The 27,500-nt window shown below is 44.0% G+C and overlaps 1 protein-coding gene across 6 annotated transcripts in view; it reads left to right on the top strand.

Annotated features, from left to right (window-relative positions):
* The window catches only part of LRRK2 (leucine rich repeat kinase 2), a 266,308-nt gene that overhangs the window by 128,929 nt on the left and 109,879 nt on the right, over window positions 1–27,500 (top strand). For all 6 annotated transcript variants that reach the window (XR_015061544.1, XR_015061545.1, XR_015061546.1 and 3 more), the window contains 6 exons: window positions 3,981–4,234; window positions 10,776–11,026; window positions 18,378–18,526; window positions 20,335–20,428; window positions 23,220–23,406; window positions 24,401–24,579. Coding sequence is in view for 3 of the 6 variants with exons in the window: in XM_085894632.1 (XP_085750758.1) it covers window positions 3,981–4,234; window positions 10,776–11,026; window positions 18,378–18,526; window positions 20,335–20,428; window positions 23,220–23,406; window positions 24,401–24,579 (1,114 nt within the window). In the remaining 3 variants the exon portion in view is untranslated. The remainder of the gene's footprint in view (window positions 1–3,980; window positions 4,235–10,775; window positions 11,027–18,377; window positions 18,527–20,334; window positions 20,429–23,219; window positions 23,407–24,400; window positions 24,580–27,500) is intronic.

Below are 27,500 nucleotides of genomic sequence, written 5' to 3' on the forward strand. Positions count from 1 at the left end.
TAATGAGAGTAGCAGAAAGCTCAGAGGTAGAGTCTGCAAGGCGAGATGATAGGCCATAGAATAACCAGAGATCAATGACTGATCTTACATGAAACAGGAGTGGACACCATGATTTACAAATAACATGAATGATACACAGTGGGGAGAACAAGTATTTGATACACTGCCGATTTTGCACGTTTTCCCACTTACAAAGCACGTAGAGGTCTGTAATTTTCATCATAGGTACACTTCAACTGTGAAAGACGGAATCTAAAACAAAAATCTTGAAAATCACATTGTTTGATTTTTAAATAATTAATTTGCATTTTATTGCATGAAATAAGTATTTGATACATCAGAAAAGCAGAACTGAATATTTGGTACAGAACCCTTTTTTTGCAATTACAGAGATCAGACGTTTCCTGTAGTTCTTAACCAGGTTTGCACAGAGTACAGCAGGGATTTTGGCCCACTCCTCCATGCAGATCTTCTCCAGATCCTTCAGGTTTTGGGGCTGTCGCTGGGCAACACAGACTTTCAGCTCCCTCCAAAGATTTTCTATTGGGTTCAGGTCTGGAGACTGGCTAGGCCACTCCAGGACCTTGAGATGCTTCTTACGGAGCCACTCCTTAGTTGCCCTGGCTGTGTGTTTCGGGTCGTTGTCATGCTGGAAGACCCAGCCACGCCCCATCTTCTATGCTCTTGTTGAGGGAAGGAGGTTGTTGGCCAAGATCTCGTGATACATGGCCCCATCCATCCTCCCCTCAATACGGTGCAGTCGTCCTGTCCCCTTTGCAGAAAAGCATCCCCAAGGAATGATGTTTCCACCTCCATGCTTCACAGTTGGCATGGTGTTCTTGGGGTTGTACTCGTCCTTCTTCTTTCTCCAAACACGGCGAGTGGAGTTTAAACCAAAAAGCTCTATTTTGGTCTCATCAGACCACATGACCTTCTCCCATTCCTCCTCTGGATCATCCAGATGGTCATTGGCAAACTTCAGACGGGCCTGGACATGCGCTGGCTTGAGCAGAGGGACCTTGCGTGCGCTGCAGGATTTTAATCCATGACGGCGTAGTGTGTTACTTATGGTTTTCTTTGAGACTGTGGTCCCAGCTCTCTTCAGGTCATTGACCAGGTCCTGCCGTGTAGTTCTGGACTGATCCCTCACCTTTCTCATGATCATTGAGGCTCCACAAGGTGAGATCTTGCATGGAGCCCCAGACAGAGGGAGATTGACTGTTATCTTGAACTTCTTCCATTTTCTAATAATTGCGCCAACAGTTGTTGCCTTCTCACCAAGCTGCTTGCCTATTGTCCTGAAGCCCATCCCAGCCTTGTGCAAGTCTACAATTTTGTCCCTGATGTCCTTCGACAGCTCTCTGCTCTTGCCCATTGTGGAGAGGTTGGAGTCTGATTGATTGAGTGTGGACAGCTGTCTTTTATGCAGATAACGAGTTCAAACAGGTGCAGTTAATACAGGTAATGAGTGGAGAATGGGAGGGCTTCTTCAAGACAAAACTAACAGGTCTGTGAGAGCCGGAATTCTTACTGGTTGGTAGGTGATCAAATACTTATTTCATGCAATAAAATGCAAATTAATTATTTCAAAATTATATAATGTGATTTTCAGGATTTTTGTTTTGGATTCCATCTTTCACAGTTGAAGTGTACCTATGATAAAAATTACAGACCTCTCGGTGCTTTGTAAGTGGGAAAACCTGCAAAATCGGCAGTGTATCAAATACTTGTTCTCCCCACTGTATAATCGGAGTTTTCATCTTTGCCTAATCTAGCAGTGCAAAGCAGGATTTGCTGGCCACAGCCCACAGAGGACAGCAATACGCCATTGACCTCATATTAACAGGTTGTTAGCTGTGAAAAGTTGAGTTCTGGGGAAAGAATGAGTCAGCAGAGTATGTTGTCCGTCTGGCTTCAGAGATTGATTTGGAAAAGTTGACACACCAGGACAAGCCGCTTTCATTCATTCGTATGCTGCGGGTTGCATCGGTTCTTGTGGAGATGTGGTGATGATGCTGATACAGTGCCCCTTTGTATGTTCGGGCAGGAATTTGGAATTTGTTTAGGGTTCTGGTGTGTTTGTGTCTGTGTACTCACACACACACACACACACACACACACACACACACACACACACACACACACACACACACACACGTATATACATCCATCCATCGGGACCATACTCTGTGCAGAGCGTTGGTGCTGCCTCAGCAGTCTCCTTGGCTATTGGACACAATCCTGGACAGGTCGCCACTCCGACACAGGATACCAGCATGCTGGCACTCATTTTGCCAACCTCGGAAGGATGACAGGCCGAGTTAACCCCACCTGGTATTAATTCCACAGCTGAGTGGGATTTGAACTCAGAATCCGAAGATCCCAAGCCCACCACCCGAACCATTAAGGCAACACCAGGCATGTATATACACGTATATTAAAAATAAAATAGGACATGACCTGTAGCTTATCTGGGCCCTGGCCTAATGTTGTAACCTAAATTTGGTAGCATTCTGACTGGTGGGTCTGGAGAAGAAGATTTTGGAAGGAATTTACTAAGTCTGCCATTTTGACCAACTTAAAGTCATGTGACCGGAACGAGCTTTGCATTCCCCGTTACCAGTCAGGAGCAGAACGTTGATCCCAAATTTCAGCCGGACCGGCCCAGCGGTTTGGCTGGAGAAGTCGAAACAGGAGACTGTGGTGGATCTCAAGAAGTCAATTGTCCACTCGGGCAAAGTACATCGAAAGAGAATCTTTAATTTCACGTGAATGGAGGGGGAAAGCACTAATGGCAAAGCATTCAACGATTTCCACCAACAAGAAGCCCGAAACAATCCCTCATTACTCATTTGACATCCAAAAAATGGGAGGGTGAGACATTTGGCAATTCAACTACGGGAGAGCTGATGGGGACAAGGCGAAAGTTTGCAGTGTTATCAACCAGGTCAGCCTGTTTCTACGCACCAAGCAAGACCTTTTCCAAAGTAAGATAATGTGTTCAATTATAATTGAGAATGAATGAATATAATTATTTTTCTTCCACAAGACGGACGGACGGTGCACGATGACATGACCTCATCTGGCATTTAAATTCCAGGAAAGCTAAAGACTTGCCGACTCTTCATGAAGGATAATGTGGGATCTTTGATGTTCACCAACGAATGCTATACTAACAGATCTGACACCCAGTTTAACCTCCATCCGAGAGGTGGTGTACAAATTGATGCCTCGCCCTGCCTTCAAATCAACAGGGTAACAAACAGTTTATAGTTGGACCGAGATTCAAACCTTGGCTAGACAGCTCAGAGGTGAGTGTGCATACCGCTATGGAGTCGAGGCTACCCCCACGGCCACTTCTGCTATTAAGACCAGGAACACCACGTTCCTTTAGCGGCTTGTCACAGAAAGCATTTGGAGGGTTCGCTAGGTTTTCCCAGAGTTTCTGTGCCTGGAAAAGTATTCACCCCCGACCATTAATGCCACATTTAGATGAATTACGAAATGATGTAGAAACAATTTTTTCAAATGAATTTTTTGTTTTTCATAACTGAAGACATCAAACTAAACACTGTCATAGTTGAAGGAGGTTACATGTTAAGTATACCTGAAAAAACATGTACAAATGAAAATTCACTGGTTGTAAAAGTTTTCAGCCCCTTCGGTCAGTACTTGGTGGAAGTGGAGAATCATCCGATTTTCTCTGATATAATCTAACTTATTGACATTTCATCTGTATTTTTTTTTTACTTTATCACTTTGGAGTAGTTTGCAAAGACTCTCTATATTAAGTTTGATTTGAAATCATCATGAAATAAGCTCTGGTGGCACCAAAATGTGAAAACTTTGGAGGGGGGGGGGGTGAGGTGGGTGAATTCTTTGCAGCCCATTATACAGGGTGGATGTGAGGGTCATTTACTTTGGATTAAATGTCTCTCATCCTAATCTGACGCTTTTTTTTTCCACCCCCTGTATTCCAGGTAGTCTTCAGCACACAAACAAAGAACAAGATTTCAGTTCTTGTGTTGGTTCAGAATTATTGCATTGTCCAAAAAACTCTGAGAACGTCGAGCGGAGTCGTACTTTTGCAGTGAGCTTGGACTTGTCAGAGAATGGGCTGCTTGCTCTGGACTCTGTGCTGGAAGCCAGATCCCTTGAATTGGCTTTTAGCAATCTACGCAGGCTTGAACTGCAAGGGAACAAACTTGTAAGACTGCCAGAACAGCAATGGAAGGTGCGCAGTACTGTCGCTCTTTGTTTGCATCAATTATTTTGTAGTACTTCCTGATTTGCCTTGTTACGTTAAAGATAAACATTTCCTCAATGTTTGTTGTGATTCATAAAGTTGATTTCAAAAAGGATATTTCCGGAAACGATGATAACTGGAACAGCACTTCAACTCATCCACAACGTTTTGAAACATCATGCTATATATCGTTTTGGCCCCATCTCTCAATGGCGGTGTGTGTCGGGGTGTTGCTGAGGGGTTGGCCACCAGACGGCGGTCTCCTTGCATTAACCTTGATGCAGTAACTTTGGTTGGGAGCCTGAAATGTCCTCACTCTAAGAGAGGATGATCACCCGTCTCTGCTGACGTCTGAGCACCAGCATTTGAACATCGGCATTGCAGCTCTCTCTGAGGTTCGGAGACCGGTTAGATGAGATCATGGCGGGTGGTTAAACCTACTATTGGTCTGGTCGCTCTGATGATTACCATACCCAAGGAGTTGCTGTAGCTGTGTCCAATAAGTTGACTCCCACGATAATTGAGGTAGCACAAGTCAACGAGCGTATTACGAGACAAAGGATCCGGCACTCCTTGGGTGTCATTTCCCTGGTCTCTGTTTATGCTCCGACTGAGGCGAGTGATCTCACCATGAAGGACGCATTCTATGCCACGCTCGAGTCTGTGGTTGATCAGTGCCCCAGACGAGATACTCTTCTAGTCTTGGGGGATTTCAATGCATCGACTGGAACTGATAGGGATTGGACATGTGTTGGTTCCTATGGGTCGGAAACTGTGAACCAGAATAAAACAAAGTTCCTTGATTTTGCAAGAAGTCATGGACTTAGGGTGGCTGGTTCATGGTTTCAACGCCCACAGGCTCATCGCTGGACTTGATCTTCCAACGCTGGTGGTGTCACAAAGGAGATTGACCATGTGCTCATTGATGATCGCTGGAGGATCATTCAGAACTACAGGGTCTACCGGAGTACTCAGCACCTCAATACCGACCACAGGCTCGTTGTAGCAACTCTGAAGTTGCAGCTCAAATCCAGGAGAATTGGACCATCCCACCCGAGGCTGGATGTTGGCAAGTTCAAGGATAAGAGGACAGCTGAGGAGTTTGCAAACAGGCTGAGTGGGGATTTGGGGGGGGGGTCTGGGTGTTTTGGCGGATCCCGAAGAATTGCGGAGTGCCTTCAAGACTACCATCCTTGATTTTACCGTTGGTTGTCTTGGAACTCACCATCAGGATCCCATAGTGTGCTGACTTTTTCGGCTGCTGGTTGCATCATTAGTTTGGGGCGCGGCTATGCCGCTGATGCAGTGCCCCAATTACCAGTATACTGGTGCTCATTTCACCGACCTCGGAAGGATGACAGGCTGAGTCAACCCCCTGGTGTTAATTCAGTGGCCAACGGGACTCGAACTCAGGACCCTAGGATCCCAAGCCACCAACCTAATAGCTAAGCCAACACCAGGCTCCACCGTCAGGTGAAGAAAAACTGTCTCCTGAGGGACATTGGATACCATTGACCAGAGTCGCACGGCCAGGCTTGATGGCAGAGCTGAGCTGTTCAGGGAGCTGAGGCATAAAACTGTACCGTGCACTGAGGGTGGACAAGGAGGCCGATGTGAGAGGAATGTGTCAAGGGGTATTGTATCACCTGTGGTCAAGTGATTCTCGTCCTGCTTATAGAGATATTCGTACATTGCGTTCCTCCAAGCCTGTCCCTCAGTGTACAGCAGTTTGAGCGGAGGGTGGTGACCTCTTGACAGAGGAGTTGGAGGTGAAGGCCTGCTTGGCCAGTTGCTTTGAATGGCTGTACCAGGCTGACCCACTAGCTGTTTAGTTGGATGTCAAGGGTCTTACTATCTCTGTTGCTGACCCTCCAATCAACTGAACCACCGTTGTTTGTCGAACACAGGCTGCAGTGAGCCAGTAGAAAAGGGGTGGTGGGGTGTGGGTGGGGTAAAGATCCTGGGGTCTGTGGCATCCAAGCTGATCTTCTCAAGGCTGGTAGAGATGCTGTATTCATGTCGTTGCATGCAGTTCTGTGCTCTGTTTGGATCACAGGCATCATCCCAATGGACTGGAAGTGGGGCGTTGTTGCCCCTCTCTGGAAGGAGAGGGTTGATTTCCAGGAGTGCAACATCACCAAGCTCTCAGTGCTCTCAGTGCCGGGAAAGGTCTTGATAGGATTCGTCGCCATCTGCTTGAGCACCAGTGCTCAGAGCAGTCAGGGTTTACACCAAAGAGGTAACCGAGTGACCGTATCTTTGCTCTTCAGGTCCTCACCTTTTTCAGGTGAGAGTTTCAGCAGGGGATGCTCACAGCCTATGTTGGTCTCTGCAAAGCATTCGATTTGGTGAATCGGGATGCCCTATAGAGGATTTTCGGTCTTCGTGGGATGCCAGCAAAGCTCATCAATCTCATTTCTTAACTCTGGTACAGAGAGTGCTGTGAGGTGTGGTGGCTCCATCTCTGATTTATTTCCAGTTATTGGAGTTTGTCAGGAATGTTTGGACTAAATGTCATTTATTTCCCACACCTTTCAGCATTTGGACTGGATTCTGGGGAGGATGTTGGATAGATGAAGCTGTGGTCCATTGCTTGGGAATGTCAATATCTCTGACCTTGATTTCACAGATGATGCAGTCATCTTTGCGGAGACACTGGATATCATTATGGGGGGCCCTCGAGGCACTGAACAAGGAGTCAGAGCCACCGGAGTTACGTGTTTCCTGGGTCAAAACAAAGATCCAGGCTTTCAATGACATCTTGGATGCTGCTATCTTGTGTGTACCTGTTTGTGGTGAGGATGTTGAGGTCACAGAGAGATTCACTTCCCTTGGCAGTGATGTTCATGTCTCCGCATGTTGTGAGCCATAGGTCGATAGTCTTCTGGGGCCGGGCCCGCCTTGGGAGTCATGGATTCACTGGATCATGTGGTGTGGCACTGCTGGTACCTCTGCAGGAGGAGGAAAATCTGAGTCTTTAAGGCCTTGGTGCTTCCTGTCTTGCTCTGCAGATGTGAGTCTTGGACTTTGACCAGGGATCTGAGACTGAGACTTAACTCCTTCGGTGCCAGGTCTCTTCGGAGAACCCTTGTCTATCGCTGGTCATATTTTGTGTGCAATGAGCATTTGCTGAGAGAGACTCAGATGAGATTTGTTACCTGTATAGTCTGTGACTGTCAGCTGTGGTGTTATTGATATGTGGCTCGTTTACTTGAGGCTGATCCTGCTCACCAGATTCTCTCAGCGAGGGAGCCTGTTTGATCGAGACCAATGGGCTGACCACGTGCCTTGTGGTTGCAGCAGGTTTATCAGCATCTCAAGGAAATGGGGATGGACCAGGCAACTGTCTGGTGGATGGCCAGACAGAGGCCTCTGGAGTACCCTTGGAAAGTGGATGCAGTGTCGGGATGCTCTTGCGCATGCTCCCATACCTGACCTGACCTGACCCCTCAATGGTGACGAATCACTTTTTAAAAAATCAAAACTTCTCGTATCTGGATTCAGATCTTTACCAAAACTTAATCAATTCTTTCTTGTCACACACCCAACCGGTCCACCAAGTTTCGTCCGAATCCATCCACCACTTTTTGAGATATTGTGCTATATATCATTTTGGCGCAATCTCTCAATGGTGAAGAATCACTTAAAAATTCTATTATCCGGATCTGGATCTTCACAAAAATCGAATCATTTGAAACTGTATGGGATGTTTTATTGTAGTAAATATCACTTATTATAATGGCTGACAGGATGGCCTTGAGGTACACACGCTCGCCTCGAAGCTGTCTCACCTGGGTTCAAATCCCGACCCGGCTATAAACCGTCATCCCGATGTTTCATCAATGTGTGTGCCGTCCCTACGATGGACGTCAAACGGCAATCTCTTCTGCCAGCATGCGTTGGTGGACGTTAAAGATCCCACGGTGTCCTTCGCAAAGAGTCGGCGAGCTATCACCTGCACCCTGAACAAATTACAAATTCCCACCCCAACCGGCAGATGGCACTGCATCAGAGGCAGAGCCGTGCCCTCAGCCAATGATGCTACCCCACGGCCTCGTGTTGCGTACAAATGGGAAAGAAGAGGACCGATTACACTGAACAACAAAAATTTTTTACTGGAGATGTGTAAAGTGATTTAGACTAATTTGGGTACGCTGATTTCAAAAATCATAACCGTTTTGCTGTATCACGTCAGAATTTTCAGTAACAGAAATATTCCCATTGCCTAGAAGTCAGGATTTCAATGAAATTTACAAAAATTCATTTATTCATTTATTTCATCATGAATGCTTCAAAATTATAGAAATTACAGAAAAACTCCACTAGAATGTAATTAAAAATGCTTTAGGCATTTGGCTTTGCGTTTGTGCTGCTCTGTGTCAGTTTCACGATGCAGGAACCAGCAGAAATCGCCCATCATGTTCGGGTTGTGCCGCCCTTGGTAACGCGTCTCCATGAGTGAAATCTCTTGGTGGAATCGCTCGCCGTGCTCGTCCGAGACTGCTCCCAAGTTGTCAGGGAAGAAGTTCAGGTGCTGGTGTAGGAAATGGATTTTCAGGGACATCCTGGAGCCAAGTTTCCTGAAGGACTCCAGCAGCTGCTGCACTATTTCTTCATAGTTGTCTGCGCGCTCGTTCCCCAAGAAGTTGTCCGTCACAGCTTTGAAGCTCCTCCACGCTGCCAGCTCTTTGGGGTTTAGAGTTGTCGGAAAAGTTTCGTCCTTCATAATCTGTCGGATTTGCGGTCGAACAAAGACACCAGCCTTGATCTTGGCCTCCGACAAGGTGTTGCCAAACTTTTCCTTGAGGTATTAAAACCCACGCCCATTCAGATCCATTGCCCGTACAAAACTTTTCATCAAGCCGAGCTTTATGTGGAGTGGTGGAAGGAAAACCTTGGCTGGGTCGACAAGGGCGACATGCTTCACGTTGTGTCGACCAGGTACATGCTCTTTTCGCTCTTCCCAATCTTTCTTCGTCCAGTGATTCTTGTCGTCTCTGCTATCCCAGAGACAAAGGAAGCACATGTATTTCGTGTAGCCTGACTGCAGCCCTAACAACAGCGCCACCACTTTCAAGTCTCCGCAGATGTGCCAGTTGAAGTCATTGTACTTGATGGAATCAAGCAGCTGCCGCATAGTCTCATAGGTCTCTGTCATGCCAAACGCGTGAGCCAGTGGGACTGATGGTTTCTCGTTGCCATTGTGGAGCAAAACAGCCTTCAAGCTGTTCTTCCCCGAGTCGATGAAGAGGCGCCAGTCTGCAGGATCGTGATCACACCCAAGTTCTTTCAACAGACCGTTGATGTCACTGCAGAATGTCATCGTGTCTTCCATCTCAAAGAACTCAGCCATGTCTCTGAACAAGGATATCTTGGTGTTAGGTTCAAGTAGATTCCACTGCTGCAGCCTTGATCCAAGCAGCTCTGCCTTCGCCTTTGACAGCGAGAGATCTCTTACAAGATCATTTAAGTCTCCCTGGTTCAGAAGGTGTGATTCTTGAGTGTCGGGTTCAAAAGGTTCATCATCACCATCCTCTTCACCACTGCTTACAGCTATGTTCTGATCAGCTGGAGGTGTTGGAATGGGGTTCTCGTCATCATGAGGCACAGGTTTACGAGCAGAGACTCAGTCAGCGTACTTGATGTGACCTTTATTCTTCTTGTTGAAGCCGGCGATGCTTGTGCAGCAGAAATAACAACCATCATGATGATTCTGCGGCTCACGCCATATCATGGGCACCGCAAATGGCATGCTCGCGCGCTTGCCCACCAACCACTGAGTCAAGGTTGTGTGACAGCTTGTGCAGCAGATGTGTGGTGCCCAGCTCTGTTCTTGGTCCCCCACCTTACACCCGAAGTAGTGAAAGTAGGTGGCCTTCATTTTCACTGCTGTCGATATACTTCGCTGTTGATCTTTTTTGGTATACCGACCACAGACATAACAGAAGTTGTCAGGATGATTGGTACAGAACGCCTACTCATCTTTATCTGAAAGAAAGAAATATAACACAAGTTAACAACAATTGTACGAAATAGACATGTTAAAGACGTATGCAAATTTCATTGAAATCCTGACTTCTAGGCAATGGGAATATTTCTGTTCCTGAAAATCCTGACGTGATACAGCAAAACGGTTATGATTTTTGAAATCAGCGTACCCAAATTAGTCTTAATCACTTTACACATCTCCAGTAAAAAAAAATTTTTTGAAATTTGTTGTTCAGTGTTATAAGTCTCCTGTGTTGTCACCTTCATCAACAGTATTGAAGAAAACTTCTTAATTAACCAACCACATTGTATGGACTTCGATCTCTTCTCCTCACCGATGAGTAAGAATTCCGTTAAAATTTTTTGGATGTGACCCTGCCTTGTTTCATTGTATAATTTGAGGACTCTTCAGTTCTCTATAGTGTTCCTTCCCAAGCCAGGTGTGTACCATATTCTCATCACATCTGCCCATTTTCTTGCATGACATTACATTTTGTGATAACGTGGCTATTTCTCTTTTTTTCTATTCCTTTTTTTTTAGATCTTGAAGAATCTCGTGCATTTGGATTTGAGTCGAAATAATATTGAAACATTTCCATATTGTGCTCTTCATTTGGAACATCTTGAGAGTTTTAATATCTCCAACAACCGCCTCGGGGGTGGTATTGCTTTTGACTCGGGAGCAAGATGCAAGAAGCTGAGGCATTTCGATGCATCCAGAAATCTGCTCGAAACATTTCCACAGGGCCTGGATTCCCGATTTCCAAAATTGGTGGAGCTCTTGTTGGCAGGGTACGTATTATTTACAACATAGGCCTCATTGCTATCTGCATGCTTTGTCATGGTCTGGTTTAGTGATTTAATCCTGGTTTGGAGTTCTCGGGGTACTAGAAAGTTATTATTTTACAATGAGTGGATTTTTACATGGATAGTGTGAATGATTTTCACATTTCTGAATTGGAAAAAAAAAAAAAGAGCGTTTGAATACACTTCTTCCGTGGAATACATGATAATAGCCATTGGTACCTGATGGCTATGTGTGATGTCATTAATGCCTGTTAATTGGGATGGAAATGAACATGTATGAAAGTTGATGGATCCTCAGAAGTTTCCATGATCTTCCAGATTGGAAGCTATCATCATAGGTGGTCACCTGGATGTAAACAACTCGAGCTAACAACCGTGGGCTTGAGTTCTTCCAAATAAACAGTGGACGGAGTTAACTGTAGGCTGTGCTGGTGCGGGTGTGCAGGCACTGTCAACATTTGGCTATTGCTCCAGAATGGTGGGTAAGTGGTAAGAGGAAGTTGAGGATTTGTCCTTGGAATGTTGGTCGTTTGACAGGGAAAGGTTATGTAGTTTATTCTCTGATCAGAACTTGTTTGCAAGAGACAATATTCACAGCAAATACGGCAAGGGAACAAGGTGAGGGATTTAAGGTTCTCTGTAGTTGGGAGGACGGGAAGAATGCAGTCTGTGTTATCTTGGATAGGAAGTCTGAACATCTGATGGTGGATGCCACGGTGAGTGAGAGCCAGACTGATATCTGGAAAGCTTATTGTTGAGGGGGATTTGCTGACTATCATTTTGGAGTATATGCCCCAGGTGAGATACCAGGAACAGCACAAGAAGTTCTAGAATATTGGGGAGGACTTGGGGAGAGGTTTTTTCCAGAGGTGATGGATTTCAATGGGTGTTTAATCTTGAATTAAGTAATCATTAAGCTCCTGATCTGATAGGTAAGGCCAATGGACCAGCAGCCAAGGTGTGTATGTATGTATATGTATATATATATATATATATATATATATATATATATATATATATATATATATATATATATATATATATATACATACATACATATACATTATTTGCCCTCAGTCATTAGGCTAAGGGCAAAGTTCTGCAAAATGCTGATGAGACCAGTTCTCCAACATGGATTACATGGTTCGGCCTCAAGAAAGGAAGAGGAGATATTGTTGCAGAGGATGAATATCTGGAGTCCTTATGTCGTCGGTTGATTCTAAATGCGAAAAGTGATCTCAGAACAGTTCTAGAATCGTCTCTGCGTACAATCCGAATCTACTGTGCCTTCACAAAGTATTCACACCCCTTGACTTTTGTAACATTTTGTTGTGTTCCAGCCTGAATTTAAAATGGATGAAGTTTAAATTTTTCCACACAAAATACCCCGTAACAACAAAGTGAAAACATGTTTTTAGAATCCTTTACAAATCATTTAAGAATGAAAAGCTGAAATGTCACGTCAATAGGTAATCGGCCCCCTGAGCCAATACTTTGTGTAGAAGCACCTTTGGCAGTGATTATAGCTTTGAGTCTTCTTGGGTATGTCTGTATGGGCTTTGCACATCTGGAATTGGGGATTTCCCCCCATTCTTCCTTGCAGATTTGCTCAAGCTCTGTCAAGTTGTATGGAGAGCGTCGGTGAACAGCAATCTTCAAGTCTATCCACAGATTCTCAATGGGATTCAAGTTTGGGCTTTGGCTGGGCCACTCAAGGACTTTGACGTTCTTGTTCTGAAGCCATTCCAGTGTTGCTTTGGCTGTGTGCTTGTTGGGGTCATTGTCCTGTTCGGAATGTAAATCTTCGCCATTGTCAAAGGTCTTTTGCACTCTGAAGCAGGTTCTCCTCAATGATTTGCCTGTATTTGGCTCCATTCATTGTTCCCCCTATTCTTACAAGTCTCCCAGTCCTTGCCACTGGAAAGCATCCCCATAGCATGATGCTGCTACCACCATGCTTCACGGTAGGGATGGTGTTTGATTGATGATGAGCTGTGCTCAGTTTCTGCCAGGTGGAGCGTTTTGCATTCAGGCCAGAGTTCATTTTTTCATCTCATCAGACCACAGAATCTTTTGTCTCATGCTCTGAGTCTTTCACTTGCCTTTTTGCAAACTCCAGGCATGCTGTTTTGTGTTTTTTTTTTTTCCGCAGTAGCGGCTTACGTCTGGCCACTGTCCTATAAAGCCTCGATTTCTGAAGTGCTGCAGAGATTGTTGTCCTTCCGGCAGGTTCTCCCATCTCAGACAAGGAACTCTGTAGTTTGCTCAGAGTGATCATTGGGTTCTTGGTCACCTCTGTGACCAAGGTCCTTCTTGCCCAGTTGCTCACTTTGGTCGAACAGCCAGCTCTAGGAAGTCTGGGTAGTTACATATTTTTTTCCATTTCCTAATGATGGAGCTCACTGTGCTCTTGAGAACTTTCAACAGTCTAGAAATTGTTTTATACTCTTCCCCATATCTATGTCTCCTGAAAATTACATCTCGTAGTTATACAGACAGTTCCTTGGACTTCATGGGAGAGTTTCTGCTCTGACACACTGTCAACTGTGGGACCTCATAGAGAAAGGTGTGTTTCTTTCTAAATCATGTTCACTCAACATTGAGTTGGCCACGGGTGGTCTCCGATCAAGTTGTAGAGACTTCTCAAGGATGATCAAAGGAAATTGGACGCACCTGAGCTCAGTTTGGAGTGTCGTAGCAAAGGAGTTGAATACTTATTGAGGTGACATTTCAGCTTTTCGTTTTTAATTAATTTGTAAAAATTTCTAAAAAAAAACCGTTTTCACTTTGTCATGATGGGGTATTTTTTGTAGATCGGTGACAAAAAATTTAAGTCAAATCCATTTTAAATTCAGGCGGGAACACAACAAAATGTGACAAAAGTCGAGGGGTGTGAACACTTTTTGAAGGCAATGTACATGGTGCCATTTCTGACCTTTTTGGGAACCTTAGTTTCAGTGGCCATTTTAAACATTTGGCCATCATCCATATCAATGTCCATTTGATAGGCTGCAAATTGTCGAAAAGTCCATTCAAAATCGCTCAATGTTGGTAAGGATGTACGAGCGACATACAAGTCTTAAAGAAATACACAAATGAACTCGGTTTCCCATTTAACGACAAGGCATCAAATCAAATGAAAATCTTTAAATTTGATCGTCACTGGCCTTGAAATAGATGTAAACATCTACCAAGTCATTTGAATCCTTTTCGGGCCCCTATTTTTTAACAATTGATTCTGTGTCCAAGCATAAAAAAACGTCATTGATTATCATGCGCCAGATATTCTGTGAGTACCACATATTCTTTGAATGGAGAGATTGTTATAGTTCAGCGAAAAAGAGAAGTTTGCATATTGCAGTGAAATGAAGCTTTTCCTTCTCTGGATTAGTGACCCTTGTCCCATAATAGATCCTTATTGCATACAAATTCTTAATTCTCACCACAAATAAATGGCAGGTCATTGAAAAATAGCTGCTGCACACATACGCATTTTAAATACGATTGTCAATAAGTGAACTCTACTCCTGATGATGTGGATGAAGCTTAAAGTTAACAATTTCATGCAATCTTTTAAAAGGTTGGAGGCTTAGAGCTATCAGTGTATTGATCCTTACCGAGTCTAGCATTTCATCAATGGAAAGAAAATATCACACAGTTTTAGCTTTCATCCAAAAAAATCCGTCATCGATGAAGCATTCTCACAATGTTCTTCAGGGATACTCTTCAAGGTCTTCCTCATCAAATTTGATGCCTTGAACACCTTCTGGGTCGGTGTATTCGCATATCTATGCAGGGTGTGTTCTCTTTGCAGCAAGAACTTGACCAAGGGTCTCATGCCCCCTTTATTTAGTTATTTATTTATTTATTTGTTTGTTTGTTTGTTTGTTTGTTTGTTTATTTTGTATACAGAGCGAGAACACTGAACGGATCAGAAGGCAACAGAACAAAAGTAACAGAGAGAGGGGGAAACTCAAAAAGCAGGGTTGAAGGACAAAATAGAGGGATACTTGGACACACAGGTGTGGATAAGAATGGGTGATGGGGTCAGACATGGGGGGCTGGACAAGATGGTGACAAAAGCAAATTTTTAGTAAGGAAAATCTGAAAATTTGGAAGGAGGTGGGCTTGTGGGTTGGAGTGGAGGTGGTTGACGGGGGTAGAAAAGATCATTGTTTTCGATGGGGGATTTTCGATTTTCGATGATCTGAGATTGTGTTGAATTGAATTGTGTCTTGGAGATTTTGAAGGGAAAATTAGATTGAAGAGAATGTGGAAGTGGGTTCCACAGGTGGGGGAAAAAAAGAGAGGACCAAATGATTGAGGTGAATGGAATAATTCTGGACTTTGGGAGTTTCACCATGAAGGGGTTGATGGTGGACCATGTGGGCCCTGCAGAAACTTTGGACTGCATTTTCCCTGCACTGTGTTTGTAGTAATATTCCCTGGGATGTTTTTTAAGATCTTTGTGAGGTTGTTCTTTATCATTCCCTTTGTTCCAATTATCAATGGTACAACTTTGGTGCTCTTCAGCATCCAGTGTCTTTTGACTTAATTTTTGAGATCTTGGTATTTGGTCATTTTCTTGATTTCTGTGTTGTTTAATCCAAACTTGCTGGCTACTGAACCTCGATGAGCAATGCCATTGTTTTCTTTTTTGTACTTAGTTACTATATCCAGTCGAATGCTTTGTTTTCTCTGCTCACACTTGATAGGATCATTACATCCTTGTTTTCAGTGATTGCTTTTAGTTTGTGTTTCCATGAGTTTTCTGTGACTTGGATATTAAAATTTCGACAGATGTGCCAGTGGGATTACTCTCCATACCTTATTGTGACTTTATGTGTACAGCTGTTCTGACATGAGTTTTTAACATCCCGATAGGAGGTGACTCGTGCTTTCTGTTTCTACCTTGCAAAATCTACACTTGTCTGATTTACTCAGTCCTGCCATCTTTTTCTTAAAGCCATTCTTGCAATGTCCTTGGTCTTGGGCATTTATAATGATTCGTTCTCCATCCAAATTGAGCTGACCTCTTCTTAGCCATTCCCAGTGAACCTTCTTTGTCTATCCCCAATCTGTCCAACTCTTTTTAGTTTTTAAAAAAATATATTTCCCTGCTCTTTTGTCTTTCTCCCAGTTGTCACTACATGTCTGTTGATGTTTCATCTTGTATTTTTGTTTTGTCTTTTTTTTGCGTTCGTTGGGGCTGTATTTGTTGTCGTTTTGTTTTTCTGCGTGAAATCTTCTATGCACACCTGTTTTTGGAAGTTTGTTGTGAAGTGAGTGAGAGATACCTTTTCTGGCTTGTGTTCATGCTTCTGTACAAATTGTATTTGGTAATCTGTTGAACTTTTCATGTACTCTGCTAATCCTGCAGTCGTTGCTCTGTACACTTGATTGAGTTCTATTAAGCTGCCACCACCTCCTTTCCTCGGCACGGACATTCTCAGGATGCATTGATTTTTGTGGATCGTGAGTAGTTTTCTTGTTCTGATATCTAGTTTATCGATTTTCTGCATGTGGCCAGTTTACTATTGCGCAGCTGTACTGGAACACTGGTACTGCTAGTTGGTTTATGGCTTTGATTTTGTTCCTTGGGGACAGGCATGGTTTCAGGATCAGCCTCGTTCCACGCAGGTATTCTTTGGTAATTGTTTTGTGCATTTTAATGACATATTTGGTGGCCCTCTTCTACTCCAAAGTATTTGTAAGATGTGTCGTTGTCTAACTCACTGTGTTGTATCTCGGTCAGTTTTTAAAATTATTATTATGTTGTCTGTTTTTGCTGGTGTACCTTGTATGAATGTATGAATGTGCACTTGGCACACATCTCGGCCAAATTCCATTTGGATGTCATCAGAGTACCATTTCACTAATTTCAGTTGTTCTGCCAATTTTTCGTCATTCGGTGTAAAGAGTTTTAAATCATCCATGTAAAGTAAATATGTCGCCTTTCCTGTTTCTTTGGACGTTCTTTTATTGGTTGTTAGGGTGTGTCCATGTCCTTGCTCATTATTAAGGTTTCTTCGTGGATCCAGAGCCAGACAAAACAGGAGGAGGGAAAGGCTGTCTCCTCAAAAGATCCTGTATTGTATTGTATCCATCATCATCATCATCATCATCATCATCATCATCATCATCATCATCATCATCATCATCATCATCATCATCATCATCATCTCCTTCTGATTGTTGCAGGATTAGTATGGTATTCCATAGATCCATGGCTTTCTCAATCAGTTAATTTGATTACTTGTGGATTCATCTTGTACATTTGCATATACTTTATCATCCATGAATGTGGGACACTATCAAAAGCTTTTTTGATTGTCTATCCAGGCTGTGGACAATTTGGTTCTTCTGGTATTGCAGTTTTCGAGTAGGGCCTATTTAGTCATAGTAAGTGGTCTATTGTTCCCGTAACATGCTCTCCTGCATCCCTTCTGTTCTGCCTCTTGGCCTCCTTGTTGTGTTAGGTGGTGGTACATCGTTTCTGTGATGATTCCTGTTAAAAATTTGTATGTTGTTGGTAGACAGGTTATTGGCCGGTATTTGTGAGGTAGTTGGGTTTCTTCGGATTTTGGGATGAGGACGGTGTTGCCTTCTTCGAGTCATTCATCCATTTCCTGATCCCCTTGGATAAGTTCATTGAATGCTTGAGCATAGTGAACATGGAGAGCATCAAATTGCTTTAGCCATAAGTTTGGGATCCCGCCTGGGCCTGAGATTTTGAAGTTTGCCATCTTTGCAAGTTGCTGTCATCTTTTCTGCGTCAATTATTACCAGGGGCATTTCCTTGAGATGTTGCTTCTTCTATTCCAGGTTTCAGATTCATTCTGCCTCCTTATTGTGTTCTTTACGATCTTCATAAATTCCTTTCCAAAATTGTTCCAGTTCATCTTTTTCAGGAGGGATGACACATTCTGCTTCCGGTTCCCGAGTTCACGGTTGAATCTTTTTGGGTTGTCTTCAAACATCTTGTCTTGTTTTCTCCTGCTGTTAGACTCGTCGTAGTTTTTTATTTTCCTTTGCTGTCATTTCCTTTATTAGTTTGTTTTCAGCAACCACCAACCACCTCAAGGTTTTGTCTTCAATTTTAGATATTTTTTTTGGATTCTCCTCTAGTTTTGGGCTTTGATTTCTGTGTGTGTGTGTGTGTGTGTGTGTGTGTGTGTGTGTGTGTGTGTGTGTGTGTGTGTGTGTGTGTGTGTGTGTGTTGTGTATGTGTGTGCATATGTGTAAAATATGCATATTTTACTGCACAGTAATGCTTTATCATGTTTCGGAAGCTTCGGAAGGTTCCTGTGAAACGGACTGTGTTGTTATCATACAGGAACGTTCTTGAATCTTTGCCCACCATCCTGAACTTACCTTGTCTCGAGTTCCTGGATTTGTCTCGAAATTGCCTTTCCAACCTGCTTCCTGGTCAGTTCTCTTCTTGTCTCAGATTAGACACTCTGCTCCTATCCAACAATTCCATTGGTGAGTTTGAATGTGAGGCTATGCAAATGTGTTTCTATTATAATGTAGGCCCTATATGTTCGCTAAGGTAATTTTCTAATTGTCATTCTCCAACTGACAAGCAAAAGCTAGTAAGTGGTGCTACCTTGAGTTAAGAAACAGGAAAGGAATTAAAGATAGGTTTCGTTACTGATGGATCACTGCACCCGAAACATAAGCAAAAAAAAAAGCAGGATTAGAGTAGACGGGCACTGATGTCATCTGCGTAAGATTTGAGAACATAAGGTGAGCCAGACAATGAGGTTAGCCAGAATTTTCTCAACTCTCTTCATTTAAGAAAGTCACAAAGTTCAGGAGGCATTGGGTACGAGGGTGTAAAGTAGAGAATCGTGATGGATGTTTTAGGTGCACTACCTTTGGAGCTAAACGCCGATTTGAGACATCCTGTCTTGACTCGTCTTTATTTTCTTCCTTCCTATTCATCTTCAAAATTTCCCCCCTCTTCCTATCCCTTACCATTCGTGCAAAATGTCACCTTGCATTTAATCTTTATTCCTCATGAAATCACACTTTTCGGGGAGATATTTTGCAGATGAGTTTAAGATGATTGGAATTGTATAAAGCAAATGTACGCTGTACGTTGCTATGACAAATGATAAATGTACGCTGCGACCTTTTTTGAGCATGAACTGATTAAAAACAAAAAAACTTGTTCTAGCCACACAAACAGTATAAGATCAGCAGGACATCATGGTAAACATTATTTAAAATAAAAAATAAAAAATTCACTGGATCCGGATCATGTTAGGCTGTATAAAGTGGATCAGATGGGATTCTACTTCACCGTTATTATCATGTCACAAAACTGTACGTGACGAAGCACAGCAAATTAACCAATGAAAATTGACTACGTCGTCGTAATGACGTTGCTGTATTTCGATCCGACAATTAAAAATAAATAAACAAGCAGTCATCGACTGGTACTTACGAAATCGTCAACTTGACCTCTGACCTTGTCCAATGAAAGCTGTCTCTAGAGAAGGTAGCGACGCAAACCAGAAGTTTCTACCATGATTCTGTACCAAACCATCAAAAATTGAATATTTGACCCCACTGTGACCTTGACCTTTGACCGATTTTGACCAAAATCTAATCAGCACGAGCCATCACCCTCCTGAATCACGTGGTGTAATTTGACATTGGTAGCTTCTTCCGTTCTCGAGTTATCGTGCCTACAAACAAACAAACAAACAAACGGAAGTCATCAATATTGATATCGTAAGTAAAAATCCGTTATTATCCTGTCAAACTTTTATTGAAGTGGTAATAAGATTTGAATCTGTACACGTCGACCTAAAATAGTTCCAAGATGATTTTTTTTCATTACTTTTATTCTTTTTTTTTCAGTGTGAGAAATGTATTCGCGATATATTTTAATTGAAATGTGATTTTTCAGCTTTATGTCTTGATTGTTATAAGTTATAAAAGTCAGGAATTACAAAAAAAAACCAAACGCTGGGGGTTTGTCAATTTTATCCCCCCACTGGAAATTTTACAAATCCCCCCCTCGCCAAAGATTCTTATAATTGCAGGTGAAAGTGCAGAATAACTATTTGAAATGGCATTGAATTATTTATCATCCCATTTGACCTTCCTGATTCATAAACCAAAGTTAATCATTGGGAAGGATGGAGAACGTCAGTTGAGATGATCAGCAAGCACATTTGTAATGCTAAAATGTTGCAAGATGTGACCATGATCAGCATTCTGTTCTGCAAGCTGTTACCACTTGTGCTGTTAATTTTATTTGAAATCATTCTTGCGTGCAGGAAAGTTGGAAAGCCTTCCTTCAATGGTAAACACCCTGAATCTGTCTCACAACCGCCTTTCTGCTGTGCCTCCTGCTGTACTATCCCTTACACAGTAGGTACTGCTGTTGCGTTTGATCCTGTATATCAAATAATCATAATCGTCGTCGTCATCATCCAACCCAGGCATCCTCACTGGAAGCCCACAGCCTGAAGGAAACTAGCCACTCTGACCAGATTTCCCCAGAGATCGAGTAATCGAACCATGTGTGTAGTAGAATTGATAAGTTTGGTAAATTTACAAAATGTTGTGATTCACTGAGATCTTCATTTGTGGACACAAGAGATAAATGTCAGAGGAAAAGGGAGAGTTGTTGCCCTTGATGCCAAGGAATTATTTCATTGAGTATGGCACAAAGGAGTGCCAGTAAAGCTATCAGAGGTCATCGAAGAAATAATTTTCCCTTGGCTTACAGGACACTAACACCAATAATCCTACTACTACTACTACTACTACTACTACTACTACTACTACTACTACTACTACTACTACTACTACTCCTACTCCTCCTCCACATGCCCATCTAAGGGTGGATCGACCCCTTTCGGGGGTTGACCCTTTTGCACAACATTCCTTTGAGACGGGGAACTCGAGGTAAGGGCAAGAATGTGGAATTTTGGCTGTGGTGCCGGCGATTGCTCACAGACTCTGCATAAAGGACACTATGGGATCTTTAGCGTCCACCAACTGATGTCACGTCACGTCATGTCTGGAAGCATGCACTGAAGCAGCACATCGCTGCATCCACTTTCCACCGGTACTCCAGGGGCTTCTGTCTGGCCATCCCCCAGGCAGATAACTGCCCCATCAGCATTTCCTTGAGATTCTGATCACCCTGCTGCAACCACAAGGCACGTGGTCAACCTGTTGTCTCCTCCACTCATGAGGCTGAATAGTGTGGCGGCCAGTACACACCCCTGATGAACTCCAGTAACAACTGGAAATAAGTCAGAGATGGAAGCACTACACCCCAAATCATTCTCATTACCAGAGTAGAGTCCAGACATCAGATTGGTCAGTTTTGGTGGCACCCCACAAAGAGCAAGAATCCTCTAGAGGGCATCCCGATTCACTGAATCGAACGCTTTACAGAGATCAACATAGGCTGCAAACATCTCCTGCGGAAAATCTCGTTTACGTTCGGCGAGGACCCGAAGAGCAAGGATACGGTCAATCGTTGACCTCTTTGGTGTAAAGCCTGACTGCTCTGGGCGCTAGTGTTCAAGCAGATGGTGGCGAACCCTATCAAGAATTATCCGAGCAAAGACCTTGCCCGGCACAAAGAGCAGCATCACTCCTCAGTATTTGTTGCAGTCCTGGCGATCACCCTTCCCTTTCCAGAGGGACAAGAAGACCCCTCTTCCATTCAGTTGGGATGATGCCTGTGTTCCAAGCAGAGCACAAAACTGCATGCAACGACATGAGTACAGCATTTCCACCAGCCTTGAGAAGTTCAGCTTGGATGCCACAGATCCCTGGAGCTTTACCCCCTTTCAAATGGTTCAACGCAGCCTGTGTTTCCACAAACAAAGGTGGTTCACAGTTGATTGGAGGAACTGAACACTCTGGTAGACCCTGCAGTTTTGAATGATCCTCCAGCGACGATCATCGAGCTCATGGTCAATTTGCTTTGCCACACCACCAACCTTGGAACACCAAGTCCAGTGATGATGCTGTGGGCGCTGAAACCATGAACCAGCCACCCTAAGTCCAGAACATCTTGCAAAGTCAAGGAACTTAGTGCTATTCTGGTTCACATTTGCAGACCCATGGGGACCAACATTTGCCTTATAACCATCCCTATCAGTGCCAGTCGCTGCATTGAAATCCCCCAAGACGAGAACTGTATCTCGCCTGGGGCAGCGATCAACCGCAGACTCGAGGGTGGCATAGGATGCTTCCTTCACAACGAGATCACTCACCTCAGTCGAAGCATATACAGAGACCAGGGAAATGACACCCAGAGAGGGATGAATCCTCAGTTTCATTATACGGTCGTTGACCGGTGTTACCTCAATTATCATGGGAGTCAGCGTATTGGACACAGCTACAGCAACTCCTTTGGGCATGGCAACCATCATATCGACCAGACCAGTGGTATTTGTAACCACCCGCCATGATCTCACCACAATCCAGTCTCCGAACCTCAGAAGCACCCACCCGAAGGGACCGCCTCAAGTTAACCTGAGTTGATCGCATCTGGTGGATAACACCTCAGCACCACCCAGACACACACCACCACAACCCGACCCAGTAATATTTCCCCGTGCTTTTCCTCCGATTATCAAATAAATGGGGTTCTGTCGGCTTTGCCCCAATCCGTCATCTGATGAGCTGCTCTGTGAAGGGCTGCTGCACAGGAGGTACTCCCACAGAGTGGCAGATGAGAAGAACTGATGTCACCAAATGAGAAGCCTGCTTAACGTCCATCCGTGGGACAGCCACACAAATTGATGAATCGCCTTGCCAGTAAACCACCAGGGTGACATTTTGTAGCCGTGCCGAGATTCAATCAGCAGAGAGGCGAGTGTGCGTACTTCTCGGCCATCCTGCCAGCCTTAGCGTTCCATTGGCTTATTCGCTGGAATAATATGTTGACACATAGGAAGATGTTTGTGGTCGTCGAGGTACAGTCATTACATTATCAGGACATAGCTCTGTGGCCTTACATTTTGAGTATCCACTCTGCATCTGGTAGATTGGCAGTTTGATTCCGACCACGGCCGAGTCATACCATAGTCTTTAAAAACGGTGCATTTGAATTCCTTGCTTTGACACTCAACATATAAAAGGATAAAGGAACAAATGTTCTGCAAGATGGAAAGATTGTATTTTCTCTTTGCAGGGTACGGTCAGTGAACTTGAGCAACAACTACATCGTGGAGATGCCCGCACCAGGGCAGTGGCGTGCAGATAACTTGAGGGAACTCGTGCTCAGCCACAATCGCTTGCAAAAGCTGCAACTTCAGGCAGCTGGAGAGCACTGGTATCACCTGGAGAGGTTCTCTGCCAATCACAACTCAATAAGTGAGGTCAGTGAAGGACTTATCATCATCACACCATTTGAAAGCCTGTATCTCTGAGCAGGGGTCAGCTTTTTGTGGGCGCCAATCATGGTACCCTTTCTTGTGGCAATGTTTTTTTATGGCCGGATGACCTTCCTGACACCAACCCTTTAGTCGCCTTCAACCCTGCAGGGATAATTACCAGTATACTGGTGCTCATTTCGCCGACCTTCGGAAGGATGACAGGCTGAGTCAACCCCCCTGATGCTAACTCGGCGGCCAGCGGGGCTCGAACTCAGGACCCCGAGGATCCCAAGCCACCGCCTTAACCACTGAGCCACACCAGGCTCAGTAAACGACTTATGCAGGGGTTCATTAATAAATGGTAGGAGGTTTGGGTGTTGAATTACAAGGAAATGCACTGTGAGTAGGGGTGAATAAAAAGGATGCAGAGTGAAATGTAATCACTACTTTCATTAACGTACGTTCTCCAAAAATGTTGTTTGAAAAAACAAAGTGTCTGAAAAAGATTTTATTTAGGAGAAGCAGCAAATGATATTTTGTGGTTATTTAAACAATATAAACCCCCGAAATGGAGTACAACACCTCATGCCACTTTAAAATACATTTAAACTGTTCATATGAGTTGCTGATACAGTTTCCCAATCTTTTTCATTCATTTCACCATTTCAACCCCAACTCACCCTCTCCGAGCCCACCCCTTTTCGTGTTTCCAGTTGTTCCTCCCACTGTGATCGAGAGTTTGTGACTGTATCCATCTTGTTCACCCGCTGTGTCCTCCCCTTGCTCTCATTCTTCCCCACGTCCCTTATCCCTCCAAGTCTCCCTCTATTTTGTCCTTCAACCCTGCTTCTGGTGTGTCCCAACTCCCGCTCCCCCCACTTCTTCCTACTGTTCTTTTCGTTCCGTTACATCCTGGTCCATTCTGTGATCTTGCTTCTCCGTGAGCCTCGACACGAAAAAAAAACATTTATCTGTGTTTTTTTTCTTGTACTTGCAGATCCCATCAGAAATTGGACAGCTTGAGAGCTTGTGCGTGTTAGACTTGAGCTATAACTTGATCTCTTCTCTTCCAAATGAGCTTGGTTGTCTCAGACACCTCTGGGACTTTCCCCTGAATGGACTTAATCTTGACCTTGATATGTCGCGCTTTGGGGGCTCGACCAAAGACCTCTTATGGTAGGAAAGGCACGGCTGGACTTTAGTGAATGAATTGCATTAATTGATTCATGAAGGGGCTGTCACACCTTGACGTTTTAGCCAGCGTATGGCAAGGTCTCAAAATGTATGTAAAACGCTGGCATACGCTGAACTATTGATGTTTTTTTAAGTTTTGGGCGTATAATAACGTGTTGGACGTATGCATAACGTATTACTAACGTACACAGAACGTTTTAATCACAAATAGATAACTTATACCAACGAATGCTGAGCGTGTTGTCGGCGTTCACAACCTATGCCCAATGATAGTCTAACTTATGCATAGCGCGGCAGCGTATCGCCGACGATCACGTGGCGTAGGCTATTCATAGGCTGCGGCTCGACGATTCAAAGCATAACCGCACTCGACATCGAAGTGTGAAGCCGCTGTCACACCTTGACGTTTTAGCCAGCGTTTGCCGACGTATGAAAAATTTGCCGAACCAAGCTGGCACACGTCGAATACGTTATGGGTAAGTTTTGTATACGTTAAGAGCACGCTGGCATACGTCGTAGTTTTCTGGCATACGTCGTCATACGCCGAGTACGTCGAGAAATTTTCAGCATGTTGAAAATTTTTCGACGTACTCGGCGTATGACACACATTCCGCATCCGCTGGCATAAGTTGTAGGCACACTACGCGATCGTTGACACACGTCGACACACGTTACTTGTACGTTACTCATAAGTCGAAACACGTCGAGGTAATGGTTAGCGTCAGTGTTCCAGACTCCGTTTCTTTTTGGTTTTTATTTTTTCTTCATCATGACGGTGATGTTGACACTTCGATTTGTCGTGCGGTTATGATTTAAATCGTTGAGCGGCAGCCTATTAATTATATTATATTTTAACCGCACTTGAAATCGAAATGTCAACATCACCGTCATACCGAAGAAAAAAAAAAAACCAGGGAGTCTGGAACACTGACGCTAACCATTACCTCGACGTGTTTCGACTTATGAGTAACTTACAAGTAAAGTGTGTCGACGTGTGTAAACGATCGCGTAACGTGCCTACAACTTATGGCCAGCATTATGCGGGATGTGTGAGTCATATGCTGGCATACGTCGGAAAATTTCAAGCATGGAAAATTTATCTAACACCTCGGCGTACTACGACGTATGCCAGCGTACAAAGACATGCCAGCGTACTACGAAAAAAAGCCAGCGTACAAAGACGTATGCCAGCGTGCTCTTAATGTATACCAACTTACCCATAACATATTTGACGTGTGCCAGCGTTTTAGACAAATTTTGCATACGCTGGCTAAAACGTCAAGGTGTGACAGGGCCTTGAGTCTTGAGATATTCAAGTGAAGTATTGAACAAGGCCTGTGCTATACAAATTTATTTTACGTTGCAGCCATTTGTAATGTATCAGTTCATGGTGTTGATTTGTGGGGCACGCACATACACACAAAGAATCATTAATCGATGAAATGTACTTTTTCAATGATCGAAGTTTGTGTTGACTTTGGCGGCCGAATTCAGAAAGCATCATTCCCCTGCTTTATTTGTTTATTTTTTTTTTTAATGAGCAAATACAACCTGTTGCTTCGCTGCCAGAAATATTAGGGGGGAGGGAAGAGGGAAAGGGAAGGGGAAGGGTGCAGGAGGGATGGGGGTAGGTGAGAGAGGCACAGGGGTGGGTGAGAGAGGGACAGGGGTGGGTGAGAGAGGGACAGGGGTGGGTGAGAGAGGGACAGGGGTGGGTGAGAGAGGGACAGGAGTGGGATGGGATTGAGAGAGGCAGAAGGGTGGGACGGGATTGAGAGAAGCAGAAGGGTGTGATGGGGGTGAGAGAGGTAGAAGGGTGGGTCGGGGGTGAGAGAGGGAGTGGGGAGTGAAGAGGAAGAGGAAGAGGATGAGGGGGGTATTCTGGCAGATGTGACTCCCAGTTGAATGTGCATCCGAGAGACAGGCACACACATTGATGAATCACCCTGCCTATGAAACACCGGGATGAGTTGAGAGCTGAGTCACGATACAAACCCAGGTGAGACAGCTTTGAGCAAGCATGCGTGCTTTCCGGCTATCCTGCCATGATCTAGCGATTCATTGCTTTATGAAAAATGAATTGATTCGATCAGCAGTTCCGACTGCTAAAGTTTTTTTTAGCAAAAAAAACCAAAAACACCTCATTTGGCCGATAGGCACATTCTTTGACACCGTTTCCTGTCCTTGACCTCTGAAGAGGAGTTGTATGGTGGAGGAGGATAGCGTGAGAGAAGGGAAGGGAAGACAGCGCGAGGGGGAGAATGCAGCGTGGTGGGGGTAGGGAGGAGGGGATGTACATTAATATTTTGGAATGTAAGCAAATCGCCCAAAACGGAAAAAGCAAACTGCGTATGTAATTGCCGAAAAAGGAGCCCTGCGGACGATGCAGTCTTGGATTGTAAAAGCAGGTGATGAAACGCGGCGTTTCACTCGATGAAGTTATACTTTCTGCACATGCCACAATCTTTTCTTCACTCGATATAATCGTCCGAACAGCAGAACAAGTTAAGTTTAATGCTTTGCTTCAATAAATACACTAAGTTATAAATAAAAAAAAACAATCTCTAATTTGTTAAAATTTTCGGATTTCACTCCAGATCTTGACACTTACTTTGTTCACCAGAGCCGATTCTCAAATCCAACGTAATATTTTGATTCTATACTTTAATTAGTCCGTGAGAGAAGATCGTGTTTCCAAATCGAGGTATGTTTGAATAGGTCTAGCCAAATGGCAAATTAGGACCCCCCCCATTCAGTGTGGGCAAGGAGTCTGAGGGTGTCCAAGGATGTGTCTAATGAAGGATATAATTAAATAAGGCCATGAATTATCTTCAAAAGGGGTGTTTTAATTAACTCAACACCCAATTTACACTCTTGCACTTCCTTGGAGTTTTCTTCGTTTG

The sequence above is a fragment of the Eptatretus burgeri genome, chromosome 9 (genome assembly GCF_056783735.1).
Source record: "Eptatretus burgeri isolate ZD-2024b chromosome 9, Ebu_testis_v1, whole genome shotgun sequence".
In the NCBI taxonomy this organism is placed as follows: Eukaryota; Metazoa; Chordata; class Myxini; order Myxiniformes; family Myxinidae; genus Eptatretus; species Eptatretus burgeri.